Source organism: Oncorhynchus kisutch, linkage group LG15, assembly GCF_002021735.2.
Source record: "Oncorhynchus kisutch isolate 150728-3 linkage group LG15, Okis_V2, whole genome shotgun sequence".
NCBI classification, from domain to species: Eukaryota; Metazoa; Chordata; class Actinopteri; order Salmoniformes; family Salmonidae; genus Oncorhynchus; species Oncorhynchus kisutch.
In genome coordinates, this window is record NC_034188.2 from 10,360,739 (window position 1) to 10,387,089 (window position 26,351).

At 42.0% G+C, this 26,351-nt stretch overlaps 2 protein-coding genes across 2 annotated transcripts in view; one reads left to right on the forward strand and one right to left on the reverse strand.

The window, feature by feature from the left end:
* Nucleotides 1–20,982, reverse strand: part of LOC109879484 (gamma-aminobutyric acid receptor subunit alpha-4-like) — a 30,370-nt gene extending 9,388 nt beyond the window's left edge. Inside the window, exons 1-6 of the mRNA XM_031789614.1 lie at nucleotides 20,923–20,982; nucleotides 19,692–19,912; nucleotides 18,370–18,452; nucleotides 17,704–17,847; nucleotides 13,991–14,143; nucleotides 6,037–6,299 (exon numbers count right to left, since the gene is read on the reverse strand). Coding sequence (XP_031645474.1) covers nucleotides 6,037–6,299; nucleotides 13,991–14,143; nucleotides 17,704–17,847; nucleotides 18,370–18,452; nucleotides 19,692–19,912; nucleotides 20,923–20,925 — 867 coding nt within the window. The 5' untranslated portion in view covers nucleotides 20,926–20,982. The remainder of the gene's footprint in view (nucleotides 1–6,036; nucleotides 6,300–13,990; nucleotides 14,144–17,703; nucleotides 17,848–18,369; nucleotides 18,453–19,691; nucleotides 19,913–20,922) is intronic.
* Nucleotides 20,983–21,919: 937 nt separating this feature from the next.
* On the forward strand, nucleotides 21,920–26,327 carry nudcd2 (NudC domain containing 2). Its single transcript, XM_020471654.2, has 4 exons — nucleotides 21,920–22,351; nucleotides 25,060–25,108; nucleotides 25,266–25,417; nucleotides 25,596–26,327. Exons 1-4 carry the CDS (start codon nucleotides 22,163–22,165, stop codon nucleotides 25,677–25,679), a joined length of 474 nt encoding a protein of 157 aa, XP_020327243.1. The 5' UTR covers nucleotides 21,920–22,162; the 3' UTR covers nucleotides 25,680–26,327.
* Nucleotides 26,328–26,351: the final 24 nt, after the last annotated feature.

The following is a 26,351-nucleotide window of genomic DNA, read 5'->3' on the forward strand; positions in this document are numbered from 1 at the left end:
TATAGAATATAGAATATAGCATATAACATATATAATATAGCATATTGCATATTGCATATAACATATATGATATAGCATATAGCATATAGCACATAGACTCTAGCATATAACATATATATCATAGCATATAACATATAGAATATAGTATATAGAATATAGCACATTGCATGTAACATATCACATATAACATACAACATATAGAATTTTCCATATAGCACATATGTGACATATAACATAGAATATAGCATGTAGAATATAGCATACAGCATATAGAATATAGCATACAGCATATAGAATATAGCATACAGCATATAGAATACAGCATACAGCATATAGAATATAGCATATAGAATATAGCGTATAGAATATAGCATGTAGAATATAGCATATAGAATATAGAATATAGCATACAGCATATAGAATATAGCATACAGCATATAGAATATAGCATATAGAATACAGCATATAGAATATAGCATATAGAATATAGCATATAGAATATAGCATACAGCATATAGAATACAGCATATAGCATATAGAATATAGCATATAGCATATAGAATATAGCATATAGCATATAGAATATAGCATATAGCATATAACATATAGAATATAGAATACAGCATATAGAATATAGCATACAGCATATAGAATATAGCATATAGAATATAGCATATAGAATATAGCATATAACATAGAGAATATAGCATATAGAATATAGCATATAGAATATAGCATATAGAATATAGCATATAGAATATAGCATACAGCATATAGAATACAGCATACAGCATATAGAATATAGCATATAGAATATAGCATACAGCATATAGAATATAGCATACAGCATATAGAATATAGCATATAGCATATAGAATATAGCATATAGCATATAGAATATAGCATACAGCATATAGAATATAGAATACAGCATATAGAATATAGCATACAGCATATAGAATATAGAATATAGCATATAGAATATAGCATACAGCATATAGAATACAGCATATAGCATATAGAATATAGCATATAGAATATAGCATATAGAATATAGCATACAGCATATAGAATATAGAATACAGCATATAGAATATAGCATATAGCATATAGAATATAGCATATAGAATATAGCATATAGAATATAGCATACAGCATATAGAATACAGCATATAGAATATAGCATACAGCATATAGAATATAGCATATAGCATATAGAATATAGCATATAGAATATAGCATATAGAATATAGCATACAGCATATAGAATACAGCATATAGAATATAGCATACAGCATATAGAATACAGCATACAGCATATAGCATATAGAATATAGAATATAGCATATAGCATATAGAATATAGAATATAGAATATAGCATATAGCATATAGAATATAGAATCTAGAATATAGAATATAGCATATTACATATATAATATAGCATATAGCATATAGAATATAGAATATAGCATATAGCATATAGAATATAGAATATAGAATATAGCATATAACATATATGATATAGCATATTGCATATTGCATATAACATATATGATATAGCATATAGCATATAGCACATAGACTCTAGCATATAACATATATATCATAGCATATAACATATAGAATATAGTATATAGAATATAGCACATTGCATGTAACATATCACATATAACATACAACATATAGAATTTTCCATATAGCACATATGTGACATATAACATAGAATATAGCATGTAGAATATAGCATACAGCATATAGAATATAGCATACAGCATATAGAATATAGCATACAGCATATAGAATACAGCATACAGCATATAGAATATAGCATATAGAATATAGCATATAGAATATAGCATATAGAATATAGAATATAGCATACAGCATATAGAATATAGCATACAGCATATAGAATATAGCATATAGAATACAGCATATAGAATATAGCATATAGAATATAGCATATAGAATATAGCATACAGCATATAGAATACAGCATATAGCATATAGAATATAGCATATAGCATATAGAATATAGCATATAGAATACAGCATATAGAATATAGCATACAGCATATAGAATATAGCATATAGAATATAGCATATAGAATATAGCATATAACATAGAGAATATAGCATATAGAATATAGCATATAGAATATAGCATATAGAATATAGCATACAGCATATAGAATACAGCATACAGCATATAGAATATAGCATATAGAATATAGCATATAGAATATAGCATACAGCATATAGAATATAGCATACAGCATATAGAATATAGCATATAGCATATAGAATATAGCATATAGAATATAGCATATAGAATATAGCATACAGCATATAGAATATAGAATACAGCATATAGAATATAGCATACAGCATATAGAATATAGCATATAGCATATAGAATATAGCATATAGAATATAGCATATAGAATATAGCATACAGCATATAGAATATAGCATACAGCATATAGAATATAGCATATAGCATATAGAATATAGCATATAGAATATAGCATATAGAATATAGCATACAGCATATAGAATATAGAATACAGCATATAGAATATAGCATACAGCATATAGAATATAGCATATAGCATATAGAATATAGCATATAGAATATAGCATACAGCATATAGAATACAGCATATAGAATATAGCATACAGCATATAGAATATAGCATATAGCATATAGAATATAGCATATTTTTATTTATTTATTTTATTTTACCTTTATTTAACCAGGTAGGCAAGTTGAGAACAAGTTCTCATTTACAATTGCGACCTGGCCAAGATAAAGCAAAGCAGTTCGACAGATAAAACGACACAGAGTTACACATGGAGTAAAAACAAACATACAGTCAATAATGCAGTATAAACAAGTCTATATACAATGTGAGCAAATGAGGTGAGAAGGGAGGTAAAGGCAAAAAAGGCCATGATGGCAAAGTAAATACAATATAGCAAGTAAAATACTGGAATGGTAGTTTTGCAATGGAAGAATGTGCAAAGTAGAAATAAAAAATAATGGGGTGCAAAGGAGCAAAATAAATAAATAAATTAAAATTAAATACAGTTGGGAAAGAGGTAGTTGTTTGGGCTAAATTATAGGTGGGCTATGTACAGGTGCAGTAATCTGTGAGCTGCTCTGACAGTTGGTGCTTAAAGCTAGTGAGGGAGATAAGTGTTTCCAGTTTCAGAGATTTTTGTAGTTCGTTCCAGTCATTGGCAGCAGAGAACTGGAAGGAGAGGCGGCCAAAGAAAGAATTGGTTTTGGGGGTGACTAGAGAGATATACCTGCTGGAGCGTGTGCTACAGGTGGGAGATGCTATGGTGACCAGCGAGCTGAGATAAGGGGGGACTTTACCTAGCAGGGTCTTGTAGATGACATGGAGCCAGTGGGTTTGGCGACGAGTATGAAGCGAGGGCCAGCCAACGAGAGCGTACAGGTCGCAATGGTGGGTAGTATATGGGGCTTTGGTGATAAAACGGATTGCACTGTGATAGACTGCATCCAATTTGTTGAGTAGGGTATTGGAGGCTATTTTGTAAATGACATCGCCAAAGTCGAGGATTGGTAGGATGGTCAGTTTTACAAGGGTATGTTTGGCAGCATGAGTGAAGGATGCTTTGTTGCGAAATAGGAAGCCAATTCTAGATTTAACTTTGGATTGGAGATGTTTGATATGGGTCTGGAAGGAGAGTTTACAGTCTAACCAGACACCTAAGTATTTGTAGTTGTCCACGTATTCTAAGTCAGAGCCGTCCAGAGTAGTGATGTTGGACAGGCGGGTAGGTGCAGGTAGCGATCGGTTGAAGAGCATGCATTTAGTTTTACTTGTATTTAAGAGCAATTGGAGGCCACGGAAGGAGAGTTGTATGGCATTGAAGCTTGCCTGGAGGGTTGTTAACACAGTGTCCAAAGAAGGGCCGGAAGTATACAGAATGGTGTCATCTGCGTAGAGGTGGATCAGGGACTCACCAGCAGCAAGAGCGACCTCATTGATGTATACAGAGAAGAGAGTCGGTCCAAGAATTGAACCCTGTGGCACCCCCATAGAGACTGCCAGAGGTCCGGACAGCAGACCCTCCGATTTGACACACTGAACTCTATCAGAGAAGTAGTTGGTGAACCAGGCGAGGCAATCATTTGAGAAACCAAGGCTGTCGAGTCTGCCGATGAGGATATGGTGATTGACAGAGTCGAAAGCCTTGGCCAGATCAATGAATACGGCTGCACAGTAATGTTTCTTATCGATGGCGGTTAAGATATCGTTTAGGACCTTGAGCGTGGCTGAGGTGCACCCATGACCAGCTCTGAAACCGGATTGCATAGCAGAGAAGGTATGGTGAGATTCGAAATGGTCGGTAATCTGTTTGTTGACTTGGCTTTCGAAGACCTTAGAAAGGCACGGTAGGATAGATATAGGTCTGTAGCAGTTTGGGTCAAGAGTGTCCCCCCCTTTGAAGAGGGGGATGACCGCAGCTGCTTTCCAATCTTATAGAATATAAGAATATAGAATATAGCATACAGCATATAGAATACAGCATACAGCATATAGAATATAGCATATAGAATATAGCATATAGAATATAGCATACAGCATATAGAATACAGCATACAGCATATAGAATATAGCATATAGAATATAGCATATAGAATATAGCATACAGCATATAGAATATAGCATATAGCATATAGAATACAGCATACAGCATATAGAATATAGCATATAGCATATAACATATAGAATATAGAATACAGCATATAGAATATAGCATACAGCATATAGAATATAGCATATAGCATATAACATAGAGAATATAGCATACAGCATATAGAATATAGCATACAGTCTTAGGGATGGTGTTCTGTAGTTGAATGGGGAGAGTCTTAGGGATGGTGTTCTGTAGTTGAATGGGGAGAGTCTTAGTGATGGTGTTCTGTAGTTGAATAGAGAGAGTCTTAGTGATGGTGTTCTGTAGTTGAATGGGGAGACTCTTAGTGATGGTGTTCTGTAGTTGAACGGAGAGAGTCTTAGTGATGGTGTTCTGTAGCTGAATGGAGATTGTCTAAGTGATGGTGTTCTGTAGTTGAATGGGGAGAGTCTTAGGGATGGTGTTCTGTAGTTGAATGGGGAGAGTCTTAGGGATGGTGTTCTGTAGTTGAATGGGGAGAGTCTTAGGGATGGTGTTCTGTAGTTGAATGGGGAGAGTCTTAGTGATGGTGTTCTGTAGTTGAACGAGAGAGTCTTAGTGATGGTGTTCTGTAGCTGAATGGAGATTGTCTTAGTGATGGTGTTCTGTAGTTGAATGGGGAGAGTCTTAGGGATGGTGTTCTGTAGTTGAATGGAGAGAGCCAACCTTGGTGAATACTGCTTGTTACAGTTACAGCTGCACACTGTAAACCCCCTAGCTACCAACCCTAACCATGTCTGTCTGTGAGTGTGTGTGTGTCCATTCACCCACCCATCCACCCATTACCCCACCCACCCATCTATCCATCCATCCACCCACCCATCCATCCATCCACCCATCAATCAATCCATCCACCCACCCATCCATCCATCCACCCATCCATCCATCCATCCATCCATCCATCCATCCATCCATCCATCCATCCACCCATCCATCCACCCATCCACCCATCCATCCATCCATCCATCCATCCATCCACCCACCCACCCATCCTTCCATCCACCCACCCACCCATCCATCCATCCACCCATCCATCCATCCATCCATCCATCCATCCACCCATCCACCCACCCACCCACCCACCCACCCACCCACCCACCCACCCACCCATCCACCCATCCATCCACCCACCCACCCACCCACCCACCCACCCACCCACCCACCCATCCATCCATCCATCCACCCACCCACCCACCCACCTATCCACCCACCCACCCACCCACCCATCCACCCACCCACCCATCCACCCACCCATCCACCCACCCACCCACCCATCCATCCATCCATCCATCCACCCACCCTTCTTCCAGTAAATGACTTACAGATGAAGCACTCTCATCATCCTCCTCATCATAACTTGCTTCAGCCAGGACCTTCAGTTTGTTCTGCCTGGCGTTCCTCTTCTTCAGTCTGTTGGCCTCAAGTGTGGCCAAGTAGTTGACGGCGGCGAACTCGATGAGCGCGGACGCCACAAACGCAAAACACACGGCGATGAACCAGTCCATGGCTGTAGCGTAGGACACCTTGGGCAGAGACTGGCGGGCGCTGATGCTGAGGGTTGTCATGGTGAGGACTGTGGTGATGCCTGTCGGTTGTTAGGATAGGGGGAGATGGAGACCATAGAAACAGAATTAGAACGCAATTATCATATCTGTGTGGTTGAGACGGGGTTCTAATTACACATTGTCATTCTGGGATGATAAATTATGATAAATTATAGTATGGGTTAAAGATTCAATGGTAGGTACCCCAAGACAGGGCTTGGGGCTTCCTCATAACACATTTTGGGCACCCATAAACATAATCTCTTGAATGTAACTTGGGGTACCTTCATAACCATTAAATATATGATTCTTTCATCTGTCCTATCATTTTCAGGGCATCCCAAATGTGTAAATTGGAGTGTCCAGCTCTCCTGGACTACCCCCTGTAGTGTTATTGGAGTGTCCAGGTTCCACAGACTACCCCCTGTAGTGTTATTGGAGTGTCCAGGTTCCACAGACTACCCCCTGTAGTGTTATTGGAGTGTCCCGGTTCCACAGACTACCCCCTGTAGTGTTATTGGAGTGTCCAGGTTCCACAGACTACCCCCTGTAGTGTTATTGGAGTGTCCAGGTTCCACAGACTACCCCCTGTAGTGTTATTGGAGTGTCCAGGTTCCACAGACTACCCCCTGTAGTGTTATTGGAGTGTCCAGGTTCCACAGACTACCCCCTGTAGTGTTATTGGAGTGTCCAGGTTCCACAGACTACCCCCTGTAGTGTTATTGGAGTGTCCAGATTCCACAGACTACTCCCTGTAGTGTTATTGGAGTGTCCAGGTTCCACAGACTACTCCCTGTAGTGTTATCGGAGTGTCCAGGTTCCACAGACTACCCCCTGTAGTGTTATTGGAGTGTCCAGGTTCCACAGACTACCCCCTGTAGTGTTATTGGAGTGTCCAGGTTCCACAGACTACCCCCTGTAGTGTTATTGGAGTGTCCAGGTTCCACAGACTACCTCCTGTAGTGTTATTGGAGTGTCCAGGTTCCACAGACTACCCCCTGTAGTGTTATTGGAGTGTCCAGGTTCCACAGACTACCCCCTGTAGTGTTATTGGAGTGTCCAGGTTCCACAGACTACCCCCTGTAGTGTTATTGGAGTGTCCAGGTTCCACAGACTACCCCCTGTAGTGTTATTGGAGTGTCCAGGTTCCACAGACTACCCCTTGTAGTGTTATTGGAGTGTCCAGGTTCCACAGACTACCTCCTGTAGTGTTATTGGAGTGTCCAGGTTCCACAGACTACTCCCTGTAGTGTTATTGGAGTGTCCAGGTTCCACAGACTACCCCCTGTAGTGTTATTGGAGTGTCCAGGTTCCACAGACTACCCCCTGTAGTGTTATTGGAGTGTCCAGGTTCCACAGACTACCCCCTGTAGTGTTATTGGAGTGTCCAAGTTCCACAGACTACCCCCTGTAGTGTTATTGGAGTGTCCAGGTTCCACAGACTACCCCCTGTAGTGTTATTGGAGTGTCCAGGTTCCGCAGACTACCCCCTGTAGTGTTATTGGAGTGTCCAGGTTCCACAGACTACCCCCTGTAGTGTTATTGGAGTGTCCAGGTTCCACAGACTACCCCCTGTAGTGTTATTGGAGTGTCCAGGTTCCACAGACTACCCCCTGTAGTGTTATTGGAGTGTCCAGGTTCCACAGACTACCTCCTGTAGTGTTATTGGAGTGTCCAGGTTCCACAGACTACCCCCTGTAGTGTTATTGGAGTGTCCAGGTTCCACAGACTACCCCCTGTAGTGTTATTGGAGTGTCCAGGTTCCACAGACTACCCCCTGTAGTGTTATTGGAGTGTCCAGGTTCCACAGACTACCCCCTGTAGTGTTATTGGAGTGTCCAGGTTCCACAGACTACCCCCTGTAGTGTTATTGGAGTGTCCAGGTTCCACAGACTACCCCCTGTTGTGTTATTGGAGTGTCCAGGTTCCACAGACTACCCCCTGTAGTGTTATTGGAGTGTCCAGGTTCCACAGACTACCTCATGTCATTAAGGGTTGTGTGTTGAGACCAGGCTAAATGGGGTCAACAGGATACACTCTAATTCATTTTTAACATAGCACACGTTGACGTGAGGTCACAACACCTTATGAAAGGTGTAATTCAGCGGTCATGATGTAAAGAAAGTAGAGCTGAGCGATTAAACGATTTATGGGAGAAATATGATTTCTTTCTTTTTGCATCTTGAGAGAATGCTATGCTCAGTTAGATACAATCTGCAGAGATATTTTATTTTCTCTTCGGTCCATAAATGTCTTTGCTCCACTAAGGATGACAGAGAAAACTTCACTGATGTCAACTAGATTGAAGCATTTCATTCTATCGATCTATGACATTATTCAGTTGCGCATTGGTTTCTTTAGTCTTCTAGGTCAACATATAATGACAGAAGAGAAGCTGTATGTATCTAATTATAGACAAGTTGACTAACAAATAGCCTACAAATATGTCAGAAATTATAAACAGAAACATATCTAAATCAGGTTAAAAAAAACCCTGCACTGCATCCTCTGTCAAAACAAATACAGTATAACGCACGTTCTGTATATGAAGGTTAGGGTTGGATGTGGGCCTCAAATGTTGACTTTCACTCATATGGTCGAGTGGTTGCGGATGGGTTATTAGCAATTGCGGGCGGGTGCGGGTAAAGAAACAGCTGACCCGCGCAACACTAATACCACACAGACCACACAGACAACACTAATACCACACAGACCACACAGACAACACTAATACCACACAGACCACACAGACAACACTAATACCACACAGACCACACAGACCACATAGCTCGCTGCATGAGAGATGAATGTACACAACACGGGTGATGTGGAGGTAAACCCAGGCCCTGCATGTCCCCAGGCACCCTCATTTGTTGACTTCTGTGATCGAAAAAGCCTTGGTTTCATGCATGTCAACATCAGAAGCCTCCTCCCTAAGTTTGTTTTACTCACTGCTTTAGCACACTCTGCTAACCCTGATGTCCGTGCCGTGTCTGAATCCTGGCTCAGGAAGGCCACCGGAAATTCTGAGATTTCCATACCCAACTATAACATTTTCAGTCAAGATAGAACTGCCAAAGGGGGAGGAGTTGCAGTTTACTGCAGAGATAGCCTGCAAAGTAATGTCATACTTTCCAGGTCCATACCCAAACAGTTCGAACTACTAATTTTAAAAATTACTCTCTCCAGAAATAAGTCTCTCACTGTTGCCGCCTGCTACCGACCCCCCTCAGCTCCCAGCTGTGCCCTGGACACCATTTGTGAATTGATTGCCCCCCATCTAGCTTCAGAGTTTGTTCTGTTAGGTGACCTAAACTGGGATATGCTTAACACCCCGGCAGTCCTACAATCTAAGCTAGATGCCCTCAATCTCACACAAATCATCAAGGAACCCACCAGATACAACCCTAAATCTGTAATCAAGGGCACCCTCATAGACGTCATCCTGACCAACAGGCCCTCCAAATACACCTCTGCTGTCTTCAACCAGGATCTCAGCGATCACTGCCTCATTGCCTGTATCCACTATGGATCCGCAGTCAAACAACCACCCCTCATCACTGTCAAAGACTCCCTAAAACACTTCTGTGAGCAGGCCTTTCTAATCGACCTGGCCCGGGTGTCCTGGAAGGACATTGACCTCATCCCGTCAGGTGAGGATGCCTGATCATTCTTTAAAAGTAACTTCCTCATCATTTTAGATAAGCATGCGCCGTTCAAAAAATGCAGAACTAAGAACAGATATAGCCCTTGGTTCACTCCAGACCTGACTGCCCTCGACCAGCACAAAAACATCCTGTGGCGAACTGCAATAGCATCGAATAGTCCCCGCGATATGCAACTGTTCAGGGAAGTCAGGAACCAATACACGCAGTCAGTCAGGAAAGCAAAGGCCAGCTTCTTCAGGCAGAAATTTGCATCCTGTAGCTCTAACTCCAAAAAGTTCTGGGACACTGTAAAGTCCATGGAGAACAAGAGCACCTCCTCCCAGCTGCCCACTGCACTGAGGCTAGGTAACACGGTCACGACCGATAAATCCATGATTATCGAAAACTTCAACAAGCATTTCTCAACGGCTGGCCATGCCTTCCTCCTGGCTACTCCAACCTCGGCCAACAGCTCCGCCCCCCCCCCCCCCCCCCGCAGCTACTCACCCAAGCCTCTCCAGCAGATGTTCTGAAAGAGCTGCAAAACCTGGACCCATACAAATCAGCTGGGCTTGACAATCTGGACCCTCTATTTCTGAAACTATCCGCCGCCATTGTCGCAACCCCTATTACCAGCCTGTTCAACCTCTCTTTCATATCGTCTGAGATCCCCAAGGATTGGAAAGCTGCCGCAGTCATCCCCCTCTTCAAAGGGGGAGACACCCTGGACCCAAACTGTTACAGACCTATATCCATCCTGCCCTGCCTATCTAAGGTCTTCGAAAGCCAAGTCAACAAACAGGTCACTGACCATTTCGAATCCCACCGTACCTTCTCCGCTGTGCAATCTGGTTTCCGAGCCGGTCACGGGTGCACCTCAGCCACGCTCAAGGTACTAAACGATATCATAACCGCCATCGATAAAAGACAGTACTGTGCAGCCGTCTTCATCGACCTTGCCAAGGCTTTCGACTCTGTCAATCACCATATTCTTATCGGCAGACTCAGTAGCCTCGGTTTCTCTGATGACTGCCTTGCCTGGTTCACCAACTACTTTGCAGACAGAGTTCAGTGTGTCAAATCGGGGGGCATGCTGTCCGGTCCTCTGGCAGTCTCTATGGGGGTGCCACAGGGTTCAATTCTCGGGCCGACTCTTTTCTCTGTATATATCAATGATGTTGCTCTTGCTGCGGGCGATTCCCTGATCCACCTCTACGCAGACGACACCATTCTCTATACTTCCGGCCCGTCCATGGACACTGTGCTATCTAACCTCCAACCGAGCTTCAATGCCATACAACACTCCTTCCGTGGCCTCCAACTGCTCTTAAACGCTAGTAAAATCAAATGCATGCTTTTCAACCGTTCGCTGCCTGCACCCGCACGCCCGACTAGCATCACCACCCTGGATGGTTCCGACCTAGAATATGTGGACATCTATAAGTACCTAGGTGTCTGGCTAGACTGTAAACTCTCCTTCCATATCAAACATCTCCAATCTAAAATCAAATCTAGAGTTGACTTTCTATTCCGCAACAAAGCCTCCTTCACTCATGCCGCCAAACTTACCCTAGTAAAACTGACTATCCTACCGATCCTCGACTTCGGCGATGTCATCTACAAAATAGCTTCCAACACTCTACTCAGCAAACTGGATGCAGTTTATCACAGTGCCATCCGTTTTGTTACTAAAGCACCTTATACCACCCACCACTGCGACCTGTATGCTCTAGTCGGCTGGTCCTCGCTACATATTCGTCGCCAGACCCACTGGCTCCAGGTCATCTACAAGTCCATGCTAGGTAAAGCTCCGCCTTATCTCAGTTCACTGGTCACGATGGCAACACCCACCCGTAGCACGCGCTCGAGCAGGTGTATCTCACTGATCATCCCTAAAGCCAACACCTCATTTGGCCGCCTTTCGTTCCAGTTCTCTGCTGCCTGTGACTGGAATGAATTGCAAAAATCGCTGAAGTTGGAGACTTTTATCTCCCTCACCAACTTCAAACATCTGCTATCTGAGCAGCTAACCGATCGCTGCAGCTGTACATAGTCTATCGGTAAATAGCCCACCCAATTTTACCTACCTAATCCCCATACTGTTTTTATTTATTTACTTTTCTGCTCTTTTGCACACCAATATCTCTACCTGAACATGACCATCTGATCATTTATCACTCCAGTGTTAATCTGCAAAATTGTAACTATTCGCCTACCTCCTCATGCCTTTTGCACACATTGTATATAGACTCTATTTTTTCTACTGTGTTATTGACTTGTTAATTGTTTACTCCATGTGTAACTCTGTGTTGTCTGTTCACACTGCTATGCGTTATCTTGGCCAGGTCGCAGTTGCAAATGAGAACTTGTTCTCAACTAGCCTACCTGGTTAAATAAAGGTGAAATTAACAAATCAAAAAAATTTAAAATGACAAGAGAGAGTGTTAGAGACATACTCTGTGAAAGTATGCCTTATCTACTTTGAAGAACTGATCAAATGATTGTCAGACAGCTCTGCAGCATAGTTAGGCAGGCTAGCCTAGATAAATAGGATGACTACAGACAGCTCTGCAGCATAGTTAGGCAGGCTAGCCTAGACAAATAGGATGACTACAGACAGCTCTGCAGCATAGTTAGACAGGCTAGCCTAGACAAATAGGATGACTACAGACAACTCTGCAGCATAGTTAGACAGGCTAGCCTAGCTAAATAGGATGACTACAGACAGCTCTGCAGCATAGTTAGACAGGCTAGCCTAGCTAAATAGGATGACTACAGACAGCTCTGCAGCATAGTTAGGCAGGCTAGCCTAGACAAATAGGATGACTACAGACAGCTCTGCAGCATAGTTAGGCAGGCTAGCCTAGACAAATAGGATGACTACAGACAACTCTGCAGCATAGTTAGACAGGCTAGCCTAGCTAAATAGGATGACTACAGACAGCTCTGCAGCATAGTTAGACAGGCTAGCCTAGCTAAATAGGATGACTACAGACAGTACAGTATGGGGAGCACAGAGATACCATTAGATGGCTGTCTGGCTGGTTGGATGCTACTGTCTGAGCTGAGATGAGATCATGATTTTAAAGAATAAAACATTATAAAGTCATCAAATAAAACTATGTAATATACACAACTAAAATATTTTATTATTTCATAGTCATTTCCTATTTGTGTATGTGGACCTGACAGAGACAATGGAATATTTTAAATGTTTTGGCAATTGAATGTTCTCTATTTTTGGCATTGGAATTTCCATTAAAAAGCTCTAACCATTTTGATGCAATTATTTCATAATTAATTTATTGTTTAAAATGTTTTTCATCGAAACTGAAACCGAAAACCAGAATTTATTTTTAAATAATCGAACCGAAACCGACCCTATTTCAAAAACCACTAATCGCTCAGGACGAAAAGACAGTGTAGGCTACACTAATTACATGTGGCATGGGAGGAGAAAGCGAGAGAGAGAGAGACTAAGGGACAGAGAAAGAAAAAGAAAGAGCGAGACAGACAGACTAAGGAATAGGGGGTTGTTATCATACCAACCACAGGGACAGAGGGTTGTAATCATGCCAACCACAGTGACAGAGGGTTGTTATCATACCAACCACAGTGACAGAGGGTTGTTATCATACCAGACACAGAGCCAGAGGGTTGTAATCATGCCAACCACAGTGACAGAGGGTTGTAATCATACCAACCACAGTGACAGAAGGTTGTTATCATACCAGACACAGGAACAGAGGGTTGTAATCATACCAGACAAAGAGGGTTGTTATCATACCAAACACAGAGACAGATGGTTGTTATCATACCAGACACAGGGACAGGGGGTTGTTATCATACCAGACACAGAGGGTTGTTATCATACCAGACACAGGGACAGGGGGTTGTTATCATACCAGACACAGGAACAGAGGGTTGTTATCATACCAGACACAGAGACAGAGGGTTGTTATCATACCAGACACAGAGACAGAGGGTTGTTATCATACCAACCACAGAGACAGAGGGTTGTTATCATACCAGACACAGAGGGTTGTTATCATACCAGACACAGGGACAGAGGGATGTTATCATACCAGCCACAGTGCGTGCAGGGACAGACTCTTTGTTGATCCAGAAGGCTACTTGTGACAGCACCACCACCATAATCAGAGGGATGTATGTCTGAATCAGGTAGTAGCCTAGCTTCCTCTGTAGTAGAAAATGAACCACCATGACAGAGTAGAAACCTGGAAGATAAACAGAATAAGTATCAGTAGAGAGCAGCGGTGAGAGAGACCACAACAATGATATGGGAAGGGAGAAGATGTGGAGGGAGAAGACAGAGAGGGAGACATAGAGTGAAGATGTCTGACTGCCCCCCTACCCTGAGACAGATCAGATCAGGAAATAACAACCTCCTACCCTGAGACAGATCAGAGAAGAATAACCCCTTACCCTGAGACAGATCAGAGAAGAATAACCTCTATCCTGAGACAGATCAGAGGAGAATAACCTCTACCCTGAGACAGATCAGAGAAGAATAACCTCTATCCTGAGACAGATCAGAGAAGAATAACCTCTATCCTGAGACAGAGCAGATCAGGAAATAACAACCCCCTACCTGTCTCTGATCTGCTCTGTCTCAGGGTAGGGGGTTACAGAATAACAGAGAAGAGGAGGGGTGCAGAGGGAGAGAAGAGGTGAGAGAGAGGGGAAGTAAAGAGAGAGAGGGAGAGGGGAGAGTGTAGTGTAGTAGTGTAGTGTGGTGTAGTAGTGTAGTAATGTGATGTAGTAGTATAGTGTAGTAGTGTAGTAGTGTGATGTAGTAGTGTAGTGTAGTAGCGTGATGTAGTAGTGTAGTGTAGTGTAATAGTGTAGTAGTGTGGTGTAGCAGTGTAGTAGTGTGGTGTAGTAGTGTAGTAGTGTGAGGTAGTAGTGTAGTGTAATAGTGTAGTAGCGTGATGTAGTAGTGTAGTAGTGTAATAGTGTAGTAGCGTGTGTAGTAGTGTAGTGTAGTCGTGTAGCAGTGTAGTAGTGTAGTTGTGTAGTAGTGTAGTAGTGTAGTTGTGTAGTAGCGTGGTAGTGTATTTGTGTCGAGGTTTAGTAGTGTGGTGTAGTAGTGTAGTGTAGTAGTGTAGTAGTGTAGTAGTGTAGTAGTGTAGTAATGTAGTAGTGTAGTAATGTAGTAGTGTAGTAGTGTAGTAGTGTAGTAGTGTAGTACTGTAGTAGTGTAGTAATGTAGTAGTGTAGTAGTGTAGTAATGTAGTAGTGTAGTGTAGTAATGTCGTGTGGTGTAGTAATGTAGTAGTGTAATGTAGTAGTCTAGTAATGTAGTATGTAGTAGTGTAGTGTAGTAATGTAGTTGTGTAATGTAGTAGTGCATAGTAGTAGTGTAGTGTAGTAGTGTAATGTATTAGTGTAGTATTGTAATGCAGTAGTATAGTGTAGTAGTATAGTGTAGTGGTGTAGTAGTGTAATGTTCTAGTGTAGTGTAGAGTAGTAATGTAGTGTAGTGTGGTGTAGTAGTGTAGTGTAGTGCAGAGTAGTGGTGTAGTGTAGTGCAGAGTAGTAGTGTAGTGTAATAGTGTAGTGTAGTGGTACAATGTTGTAGTGCAATGTAGTGGTGTAATTTAGTAGTGTAGTGTAGTAATGTAGTGTAGTGTAGTAATGTAGTAGTGTAATGTAGTGGTGTAGTAGTGTAATAGTGTAGTAGTGTAGTGTAGTAGTGTAGTGGTGTAGTAGTGTAGTAGTGTATTGTATTAATGTAATGTAGTAGTGTAGTAGTGTAGTGTAGTAGTGTAATGTGGTAGTGTAGTGTTGTGTAGTAGTGTATTGTATTAATGTAATGTAGTAGTGTAGTAGTGTGTTGTATTAATGTAATGTAGTGTAGTAGTGTAATGTAGTAGTGTAGTGTAGTAGTGTATTGTATTAATGTAATGTAGTAGTGTAGTAGTGTAGTAGTGCAGTAGTGAAATGTAGTAGTGTAGTAGTGTAGTAGTGCAGTAGTGTAATGTAGTAGCGTAGTGCAGTGTAGTAGTGTATTGTACTAATGTAGTGGGGTAGTGTAATGTAGTTGTGTAGTGTAGTAGTGTAGTGGTGTAGTAGTGTGGTAGTGTATTAGTGTAGCGTAGTAGTGTAGTAGTACAGTGTAGTTGTGTAGTAGTGTAGTGTAGTGGTGTAGTGTAGTATGTTAGTGTAGTAGTGTAGTGTGGTAGTATAGTGTGTAGTGTAGAAGTGTAGTGTAGTGTAGTGGTGTGGTGTAGTAGTGTAGTAGTGTAGTGGTGTAGTAGTGTAATGTTCTAGTGTAGTAGTGTAGTGTAGTAATGTAGTAGTGTAATGTAGTAGTGTAGTGTAGGGGTGTGTAGTGTAGTAGTGTAGTGTTGTAGTGTAGTGTAGAGTAGTAGTGTAATGTAGTGTAGTAGTGTAGTGTAGTGTAGTAGTGTAATGTAGTAGTGTAGTGTAGTAGTGTAGTGTAGTGTAGTAGTGTAATGTAGTAGTGTAGTGTAGTGGTGTATTGTATTAATGTAATGTAGTAGTGTGGTAGTGTAGTAGTGTATTGTATTAATGTAATGTAGTGGTGAAGTTGTGTATTGTAGTAGTGTAGTAGTGTGGTAGTGTAGTGTAGTGTAGTAGTGTAGTGTAGTGTAGTAGTGTAATGTAGTAGTGTAGTGCAGAGTAGTGTTGTAGTGTAGTTTTGAGTAGTAGTGTAGTGTAGTGTAGTGTAGTTTAGTGTAGTAATGTAGTATTGTAATGTAGTAGTGTAGTGTAGTAGTGTGGTGTGGTAATGTCATAGTGTAGTGTAGTGTAGTAGTGTATTGTATTAATGTAATGTAGTGGTGTAGTAGTGTAGTAGTGTAGTGTAGTGTAGTTGTGTATTGTCTTAATGTAATGTAGTAGTGTAGTGTAGTAGTGTAATGTAGTAGTGTAGTGTAGTGTAGTTGTGTATTGTCTTAATGTAATGTAGTAGTGTAGTGGTGTAGTGTAGTGGTGTAATGTAGTAGTGTAGTGTAGTAGTGTAATGTAGTAGTGTAGTGTAGTAGTGTAATGTAGTAGTGTAATGTAGTAGTGTGGTGTAGTGGTGTATTGTATTAATGTAATGTAGTAGTGTGGTAGTGTAGTAGTGTATTGTATTAATGTAATGTAGTGGTGAAGTTGTGTATTGTAGTAGTGTAGTAGTGTGGTAGTGTAATGTAGTAGTGTAGTGCAGAGTAGTGTTGTAGTGTAGGGTTGTGTAGTGTAGTGTAGTCATGTAGTGTAATGTAGTAGTGTCGTGTAGTAGTGTATTGTATTAATGTAATGTAGTGGTGAAGTTGTGTATTGTAGTAGTGTAGTAGTGTGGTAGTGTAGTGTAGTGTAGTAGTGTAGTGTAGTGTAGTAGTGTAATGTAGTAGTGTAGTGCAGAGTAGTGTTGTAGTGTAGGGTTGTGTAGTGTAGTGTAGTCATGTAGTGTAATGTAGTAGTGTCGTGTAGTATTGTAGTGTATTGTATCAGTGTAGTAGTGTAATGTAGTAGTGTAGTGTAATAGTGTAGTGTAGTGCAGTGTAGTAGTTTATTGTACTAACGTAGTGTGGTAGTGTAATGTAGTACTGTGTGTAGTACTGTGTGTAGTAGTGTGGTAGTGTAGTGTAGTAGTGTAGAAGTGCAGTCTAGTAGTGTAGTAGTGTAGTAGTGTGTGTAGTGGTGTGTGTAGTGTAGTAGTGTGTTAGTGTAATGTAGTAGTCTCTCTCTCCCTCTTTCTCTCTCCCTCTTTTTTTCTCTCCCTCTGTCTCTAATTTTACATGTGATGTAACCTACAGTGGGTCCTTACCTGTGTTGGACTTGAACGTCTCCATGGATAACCTCTGTCCCACCAGGTCATACTGGAGCAGACTGATAGACTCCTGAGGACAGTCTACAGAAGATTCCAGACCCTTCCTCCAGGTAAAGGTGATCTCACTGCTCGTGTACGCATCTGATGTATTCAGAAACAGGTTCGTTCAGTTGTCATAACATTCATATATATATAATGTTGACAGAAACGACAAGACATCGTAGGTGTCTGAAATGGTCCCTGTTCCTTAAATAGGGCACTACAAAGGGGATATAGAGCAAGCTGTTTTGAGGAAGCTGGAGCACAAGGATGTGAATTTACCTGTTTCAGTGCCATAAGCAAATGTTGTTTTTAATGATGAATCACTTCAAAATTACTTTTATGGCTGTCAAACGATAACAAACAAAAAAAATAATCGATGTAGTCGCAGGATTTGCTGTAATTAATTGCGATTAATCGTGAATTTGCTCAAAATGTTTGCTTTTCCAATACCAAAAACATTATATGAATATGACAGCCCTAATTCCTTACTCCTGGAGGGTCCAGGAGGGAGGGGCTACCTCATTGGGAAGGGGTTCTACAGGAGGGTCCAGGGAGGAGGGGCTACCTCATGGTGAAGGGGAAAAAGAACCAGAGAAAGGAGATCCTAGACTGAATACTCACAGCTGCCGAACTTGAGAGGACAGGCATGTCCGTCCATAGGGAAGTCCATGAGACTCATGGGACACTCTGCACTGATGGTTAGTCTGAGATACACATAGAATACATTACACTTCTGATTTCATCATCTGTGTAAAGACTGTGTATACAGTACAACACAACTGGTTTCCTATGTGCAGAGCAGCACTGCAACGGCATTTTATTTTTCATAGTCTTAATTGACAGTCTTATTTGGCTACAAAAAAAGAGGTTTATTTAAAACACTTCTTCCTGTAGGTACCTCGTGGTGAAGGGGTTCTACGGGAGGGTCCAGGGAGGAGGGTCTACCTCATGGTGAAGGGTTCTACAGGAGGGTCCAGGGAGGAGGGGCTACCTCATGGGGAAGAGGTCCTACAGGAGGGTCCAGGGAGGAGGGGCTACCTCATGGTGAAGGGGTTCTACGGGAGGGTCCAGGGAGGAGGGGCTACCTCATGGTGAAGGGGTTCTACGGGAGGGTCAGGGAGGAGGGGCTACCTCATGGTGAAGGGGTTCTACAGGAGGGTCCATGGAGGAGGGGCTACCTCATGAGGAAGGGGTTCTACAGGGGGGTCCAGGGAGGAGGGGCTACCTCGTGGTGAAGGGGTTCTACAGGGGGGTCCAGGGAGGAGGGGCTACCTCGTGGTGAAGGGGTTCTACAGGAGGGTACAGGGAGGAGGGGCTACCTCGTGGTGAAGGGGTTCTACAGGAGGGTCCAGGGAGGAGGGGCTACCTCATGGGGAAAGGGTTCTACAGGAGGGTCCAGGGAGGAGGAGCTACCTCATGGTGAAGAGGTTCTACAGGAGGGTCCAGGGAGGAGGGGCTACCTCGTGGTGAAGGGGTTCTACAGGGGGGTCCAGGGAGGAGGGGCTACCTCGTGGTGAAGGGGTTCTACGGGAGGGTCCAGGGAGGAGGGGCTACCTCATGGGGAAGAGGTTCTACAGGAGGGTCCAGGGAGGAGGGGCTACCTCGTGGTGAAGGGGTTCTACGGGAGGGTCCAGGGAGGAGGGGCTACCTCATGGGGAAGAGGTTCTACAGGAGGGTCCAGGGAGGAGGGGCTACCTCATGGGGAAGAGGTTCTACAGGAGGGTCCAGGGAGCAGGGGTTACCTTATTGGGAAGAGGTTCTACAGGAGGGTCCAGGGAGGAGGGGCTACCTCATGGTGAAGGGGTTCTACAGGAGGGTCCAGGGGGGAGGGGCTACCTCATGATGAAGGGGTTCTACAGGAGGGTCCAGGGAGGAGGGGCTACCTCATGGGGAAGAGGTTCTACAGGGGAGTCCAGGGAGGAGGGGCTCGGGGCTCAGGTTACCTCATGGTATAGAGGACGGTCCCGTTCTGCATGATGCGGAACAGCTTGTTGGGAGTGGTCATATTGTGTGCGATGGACTTCCTGGAGTTCCTGAAGAACGTGTCGGGTGTCCAGATCTTATCCACCATCTTGTTGTTGAGACGCAGGATCTCCACGGCGCCGTCGTACTTCAGCCTCTCGTCCACCCAGGTCTGTCTGAAGAACATGTCGATGGTGTACTCCTGAGGAGGAGATAGAAGGCCGGGCATTAGATGACTGATCACCAGACAGGTTCTGGATCTAGAATGTAGATCTAGAATCTATATTCTACAGTCCTGAAGAAGGCCAGAGGAATGTACAGTATGATATGCAGGTCCTGCTCCAAACCACAGACATAATACAGGTGTTTCTAACTAATTGTCTACAGTTACATCCATTCGAACAAGCCAGTCCAGAGAGATGATGAGATGATTAGGACAATAACTACCTATAGATATTCATTCATCAATGCATTTGAGCATTCAGTTTGCTTGACATATTGATCTAGAAGCTGAAATAAACATTCTGCCAGACCAGGACCCTCCACTGTATTGAAACAGACTAATCAAACTAAATGGCTCATTATCTGCAGTATAAAACTGTCTGCCCATAAGGCAGCTGTGCAGTGTAACATTTTATTTTAGGTATGTTTATTCAACCTTTATTTAACTAGGCAAGTCAGTTAAGAACAGATTCTTATTTACAGTGACGGCCTACCTCGGCCAAACCCTAACCCAGACGACGCTGGGGCAATTGTGTGCCGCCCTATGGTACTCTCAATCACGGCCGGTTGTGATACAGCCTGGAATGGAACCAGGGTCTGTAGTGACTCCTCTAGCACTGAGATGCAGTGCCTTAGACCGCTGCTCCACACGGGAAGCTCAGTTGTCACCCATATGTAATAACAGTATGTAAATATAACATATAAAGTTGCTAATTTACATTCACAGTTGCTAATTTACATTCACAGTTGCTAATTTACATTCACAGTTGCTAATTTACATTCACAGTTGCTAATTTACATTCACAGTTGCTAATTTACATTCACAGTTGCTAATTTACATTCACAGTTGCTAATTTACATTCACAGTTGCTAATTTACATTCACAGTTGCTAATTTACATTCACAGTTGCTAATTTACATTCACAGTTGCTCATTTACATACATTATGTGACAGTAAGCCTATGTGGGAATATGCTGAGTGTCTCTTACCATTTCCACATCTGATACTGGTCCAAAGCTGGTGACAAAGATATCTGTTTTCACCTCTGTAATCATACCTGAAAAGGATCTGGTGATTTTAATTGTTGCCCATGAAAATATGGAAAAGCTGTAGACTATAAACAATTATTTTAGAGAATCTAATCAGGTAAAAATACTATACAATGTAATATCCCAACTAGGCTATTTCCCACTTATTCAATGAAAGGTTCTGTAGATGTAAGATACAGGAAAATAAATCAGAATAGAGGTCTAGGATAGTCCCACCTCCGGATCCTGGCCGCAACCGGTTGTCATATCCATCTAGTAGTCGGTCCAGAATACGGGTGATGTTTTCACCTGCGTAGCTTTCTTGTCCATAGACACTGAAATCAATACAATAATAATTGATGGAAGTTTATGCTGCCCTGTGTAAGCCTATAAACATAGTAGGTTGAACCTATTAGGATTGGTATGTTGATTATCATACATAATTTATATACATTCAATAAACTATAGAGGCCTACCCAATGATACAATTAGAAAAAGGTTATTTTACTCACCAGGTCAAAGTGACCAAAATCAGAATCATGATACCCATCCTTGCCAGCAGGTTATGCAAAACATTCCCTGTCAAACTCTGAGTTGAAATTAAATAGTCAGCCTTTCTCTGTCCTCCGCTAGTCTAAACTGAATGTATTTTAAACACAAGGATTTGTGAAGTAATCGAATTAGGAGATTAGCACAGAAAATCCAACCCATGTTTAGACTGGGACACTTGTTAGGAAAAGAGAGTGATGACAGAATAGATGGTGAAATGTAAACATTTGAACTGTTATTGTATACTCGGGGAACTATACTCTTCCAGTTGTTAAAATGTATAATCTGGGATGGAATTTCAAGGCTATGTGTGTTATTTTTAGATCAAGATTCTTGACCCCTTGACCATTGCGCGTCTAAACAGCAGGTGGCGCTCTCTGTTCCTTTTGGCGGTTCAGCCACCGGAAACTCAACTAGCGAGGAAGTAACTCCAGGATGTTTCTGGAAGAACTAACTGACTGGCGTAAACACTGTCCTATACAATTTTGGTCATATTTTCTAGCCAGCTTATGCGTATAAGTATATGTTTTGGAATGGTTACATATCGTTATGTCGGTACAAGTTAGGACCTGAACATTGTTTGAGAGAATAAACAACATTTGGCTAGCTAAGTATCAGATCAGGAGGCGTGAGAGGGTCGCTAGCCAGCAGCATGTCGGTCCACTTCGAGGAGAGAAGCGGCGTTATCCCGTGTAAAACACCATGGGGAAACTGGTCCCAAACCATGGAGGAGATATTTATTGAAGTGAATGTACCACATGGGACGTCTGGCAAAGAAGTCAAATGTAACCTGGGCTCCAAACAGATAGAACTACACGTCAAAGGACAACAAGTCTTCAAGGTAGGCATCACAACAAACACATTTCAAAGTAAGGTAGTGAATGTTAATAAGGGTTAGCTACATGAACAAAATCAGACCATTCTGGAATGAAAATGGAGGGCCCCCCCTTCAGCAAAAATATATTTAACCTAGACCCACCCTGAACGTTTGGAGAGAAAAAAAACAAGTGACCCTCCTTTACCCAAAATAATAATGAAAACAAAGGGGATAGCAGAGAACATGTCTGTTTAACCTCACTTCTTGGACAGACCAAAGCCTTAGATATGCAGTTTTAGAAAGTGTTCTTAGTCGTAAGCATTACATGGCAACGCGTGAATTTGGATGGCACACAGGCCTGCGGGCCAGAAGGTTATGGATTCGCAGACCACGGTGGACAAGAGTAGGGGTGGAAAGATCACCTTTATAGTAAAAGCATTGCATGATTCTATCATGTTTTCAGGTCCGAGGAAAAATACCCTTTTCATAAAAATGTCATGCAATTCTAAGTAATTTTAGAATAATATTTTTTAATACCACACAAATGATTGAAATTCCAGGCTAAGACTGGGCAGAGAGATTGGCCTAATATCTTATCATATTTCTCCAATGCCACATCAGTGTTTCTTGTTTGCAACGAAACTGTCCCTGTTTGCAAATAATTAAGTCTGAGATGTCATTAGGAATCTGAGCATGGTACTTATAAAAGTTAGGCCTACCTTTCCTACCCAGACAGAGGCCTACCAATGCAGAAAACTGTAAGCTTTAACTGCTGACTACTCTTCCATGTCTTATCCCAACGAGAGAAGGTCACCAGTGTTTCCTTAAAAGTTGTCAGGGTTTAAACATCCTTCTATTTTACCAAAAGTTAATAGCTTAATCAATTTGATGACTTCCCAAGCGAAGTCCATTTTTTTTGTCTCCCCTGCTAAAGGTTGTAGCTCCGCCTCTAAACATCAAGGAAAGGAAACCATATGCATCATGGTAACTTCTTCACGTGTATTTTAAAGCTTGTTTCTAGAATAAAATATTGCCGAACAAAACGCTGTTATACAGTAGATCACTTTATATAATCAGATCCGTTTTTATTTTCTTCAAAATCTTAAACTAACACGGGGTAGGTCTGGGCTTTTTGCCCTTTTCTTTAATTAAAGGTAGGCCTATGGCATACCCCCTCAATTCGAGTCTTGGTTTTAACTTACCCTACCTCCATGTCAGTGACAGACCGTTATTTAAAGAATGCATGGTGGGTGAAGGAATTGACAGACAAATCTATGGATATAGCAGCCTAATTCTGTCTAACAGGTAGGCCTACCTCTTAATTCTTAAATAGGAAGAAATAGGCTCCAACACAAAGCCCTCTTATTAGTAAAGTCTAATTAAAATGAAGATGTTGAAATGAATTATGCTTATTTGAATTTAACTTTTAGCGCCATGAGCTGTCGATTTTGAGTTAATTGTGCCGTTGCTGCTTCGAGTTTCAGCACTGGAACGTCTTATTGTGAGGTCAATAACTCTGATAAATACATCAGGGGTAAGAAACATCTTGTTTTTAAATCAAATCAATTATAGTAGTAGCAAGCTATTGAAGAATAAATAAGAATAATCTAATGAATAATGATCTCCCTCTTCTTCATGCCCTCTGTCTCAAACCGAACAGAACATCGGCTAGTCCACAGGCAAGCTATTGAAGTTGATCTCCCTCTTCTTCATGCCCTCTGTCTCAAACCGAACAGAACATCAGCTAGTCCACAGGCAAGCTATTGAAGTTGATCTCCCTCTTCTTCATGCCCCCTGTCTCAAACCGAACAGAACATCAGCTAGTCCACAAGCAAGATTATTTTCAGAAGAAGCGTTTCCCCTGAACAGCCATTGGTTAGGCAGCACACAATAAAACGTTTTTGATCAGCAAGAGCTGAGCAGGCAGGGATTCATGGTTGCAGTATCCATTGCCGTGTGTAATGCAGCCTAGTTTATTTAACACCATCCCAGCAGGTATCTTAGAAATATAACTTTGGTCTGTGCTTCTCCGAGCATGCACTTCGTAGCCAATAGCAGCTATGGATCATTTGATTGAGACCACACTAAATAGCCTATAGGCACACTTGAAAATCAGAGATGAGGGGCGGCATCGGACACACCAATATGTAGCCTAATTAAGCAACTCATTCTAAAACATTGATGAATAGACATTTCATAAATTACATGACTCTCCCCTGGACTAGATGATTACAAAATACATAAACCCTCTCCTTGGAAAAAGCATGACCCTCCCCCATTTTCCTCCATGCAATCAAATGTGTACATGCTGAGGCCATCTTTCCAAAACTCATCTTGTTTTACCTGCAGAGGTGACTCCCAGATAATTACCACGACATGTATTTTCCAAAGTACACATTATTTAATGTAACATGCATATAAAGATGTAGCTATAACATAGTTATCTACAGAATGGTTTCTTGGTGAAGGTGCTTCCCTCTGATTCAGGTCAGCCTAACGTAGCAGGTGTTCCCACGTCTGTTTTTCCCAGGGGAAATAGAAGTTAAGTTGAAAATACTGTATCCCTGAGAAACAGTTTTCTGGCAAACCAGTATATGCTAGATTCAGGCGAATTTGTCTAGTCATGTGATTGTAAACTGCAAGCTTATTGGTCCATTTTTAATTACCTGTTTGTTTTGATTGGTTGCAGGTAGGATTGTTTTTGCTTATAGTCATGTCTCTTGTACTTCCAGGGTAAATTATTTGGCATCACTGTTGCGGATGAAGGAACGTGGACATTAGGTGGGTTTCTACTAATTCAAATCAACACAATGGTTGAATGTAAACCTTGCATAATAAATCAGTCTTTCACTCCCCATCCCGTGGATAAGTCATTAACAGATATTGGTGGAAAATAAAGCCTAAGCGATCACTCTCCCCCTCCACACGTCTTTTCCAGAGGACAAGTGTCTGATCCGTATCGTGCTGATGAAGACAAACAGGGAGGCAGGTAACTGCTGGTCCTCTCTGCTAGAGGGAGAGTACTGTGCTGATGCCTGGCTCCAGGACCAGATGCAGAAGAAACTAACTCTGGAGAGGTTCCAGAGAGAGGTGAGTCATACGAGACAGTCCCACACAGAGCCTAAAACACTTGACTACACTTCAATGGCCTCTTTCCTTCATCCACATTATCTGTAAAACATGGATAGATGGAGGCATATTAACATGCAGGCTTTCTTCTCTCTACATTAAATGAATGTTGCTGTGTCACTTCCCACTGTGTCAACAGAACCCTGGCTTTGACTTCAGTGGAGCAGAGATCTCTGGGAACTTTGCAGGTGGTGGGCCAGACTTCTCCAGCTTGCAGAAGTGACAGTTGTTAAACAGGAAAGGGGACCCACCCCACAGTACAGTATGCCCGAGACTGTCAAATGGACACTGTTGAGGCTTGCTAAGGCCTAGGGGTGAAGAGATTGTGTTGTTTATAACCAAGTGGGAAGGTGGTATTTACCACATACGACTGGGGAAAATCCGTTTGACGGCCCATCCAACTGGTAATTACTGGTGGGAAACTACTCGTTATTTAATATATCGGCTATCATCCCTGAGCACCGACTTGTCCCACATGCTGACCTCGTCACCTACAAATGAAATGACATTTTCAGCAGTTAAATCTAAATGTTTTTGAACACTTGTTTACAAGCATGGTGTTTCTCAACTGTTCAAAGCATATGAATGCAGCGAACTGATATTTTCAACTTCACAACTGTAATTACCACCTTCCCGCTTTGGTTATGAACTCAGTGCAGGATGATTAGAATATTCTATAATTTGAAACTATAAGCCATAACTGTACAAACCCACATCCTGCCTTTTATTTCAACCCGTGTATGTATGCATTTAGGATTGGCTTTTTTATTTTATTCTGCCAAACCTTTCAGACTGCATTGCCACAATTCAGTTAAATAGCTGTCAGTATGGAAATTCTGCTGTGGATTTATAATAAAATGGCTGAAAAGTTGTTTTGATGGATGTGGTTTCAGAA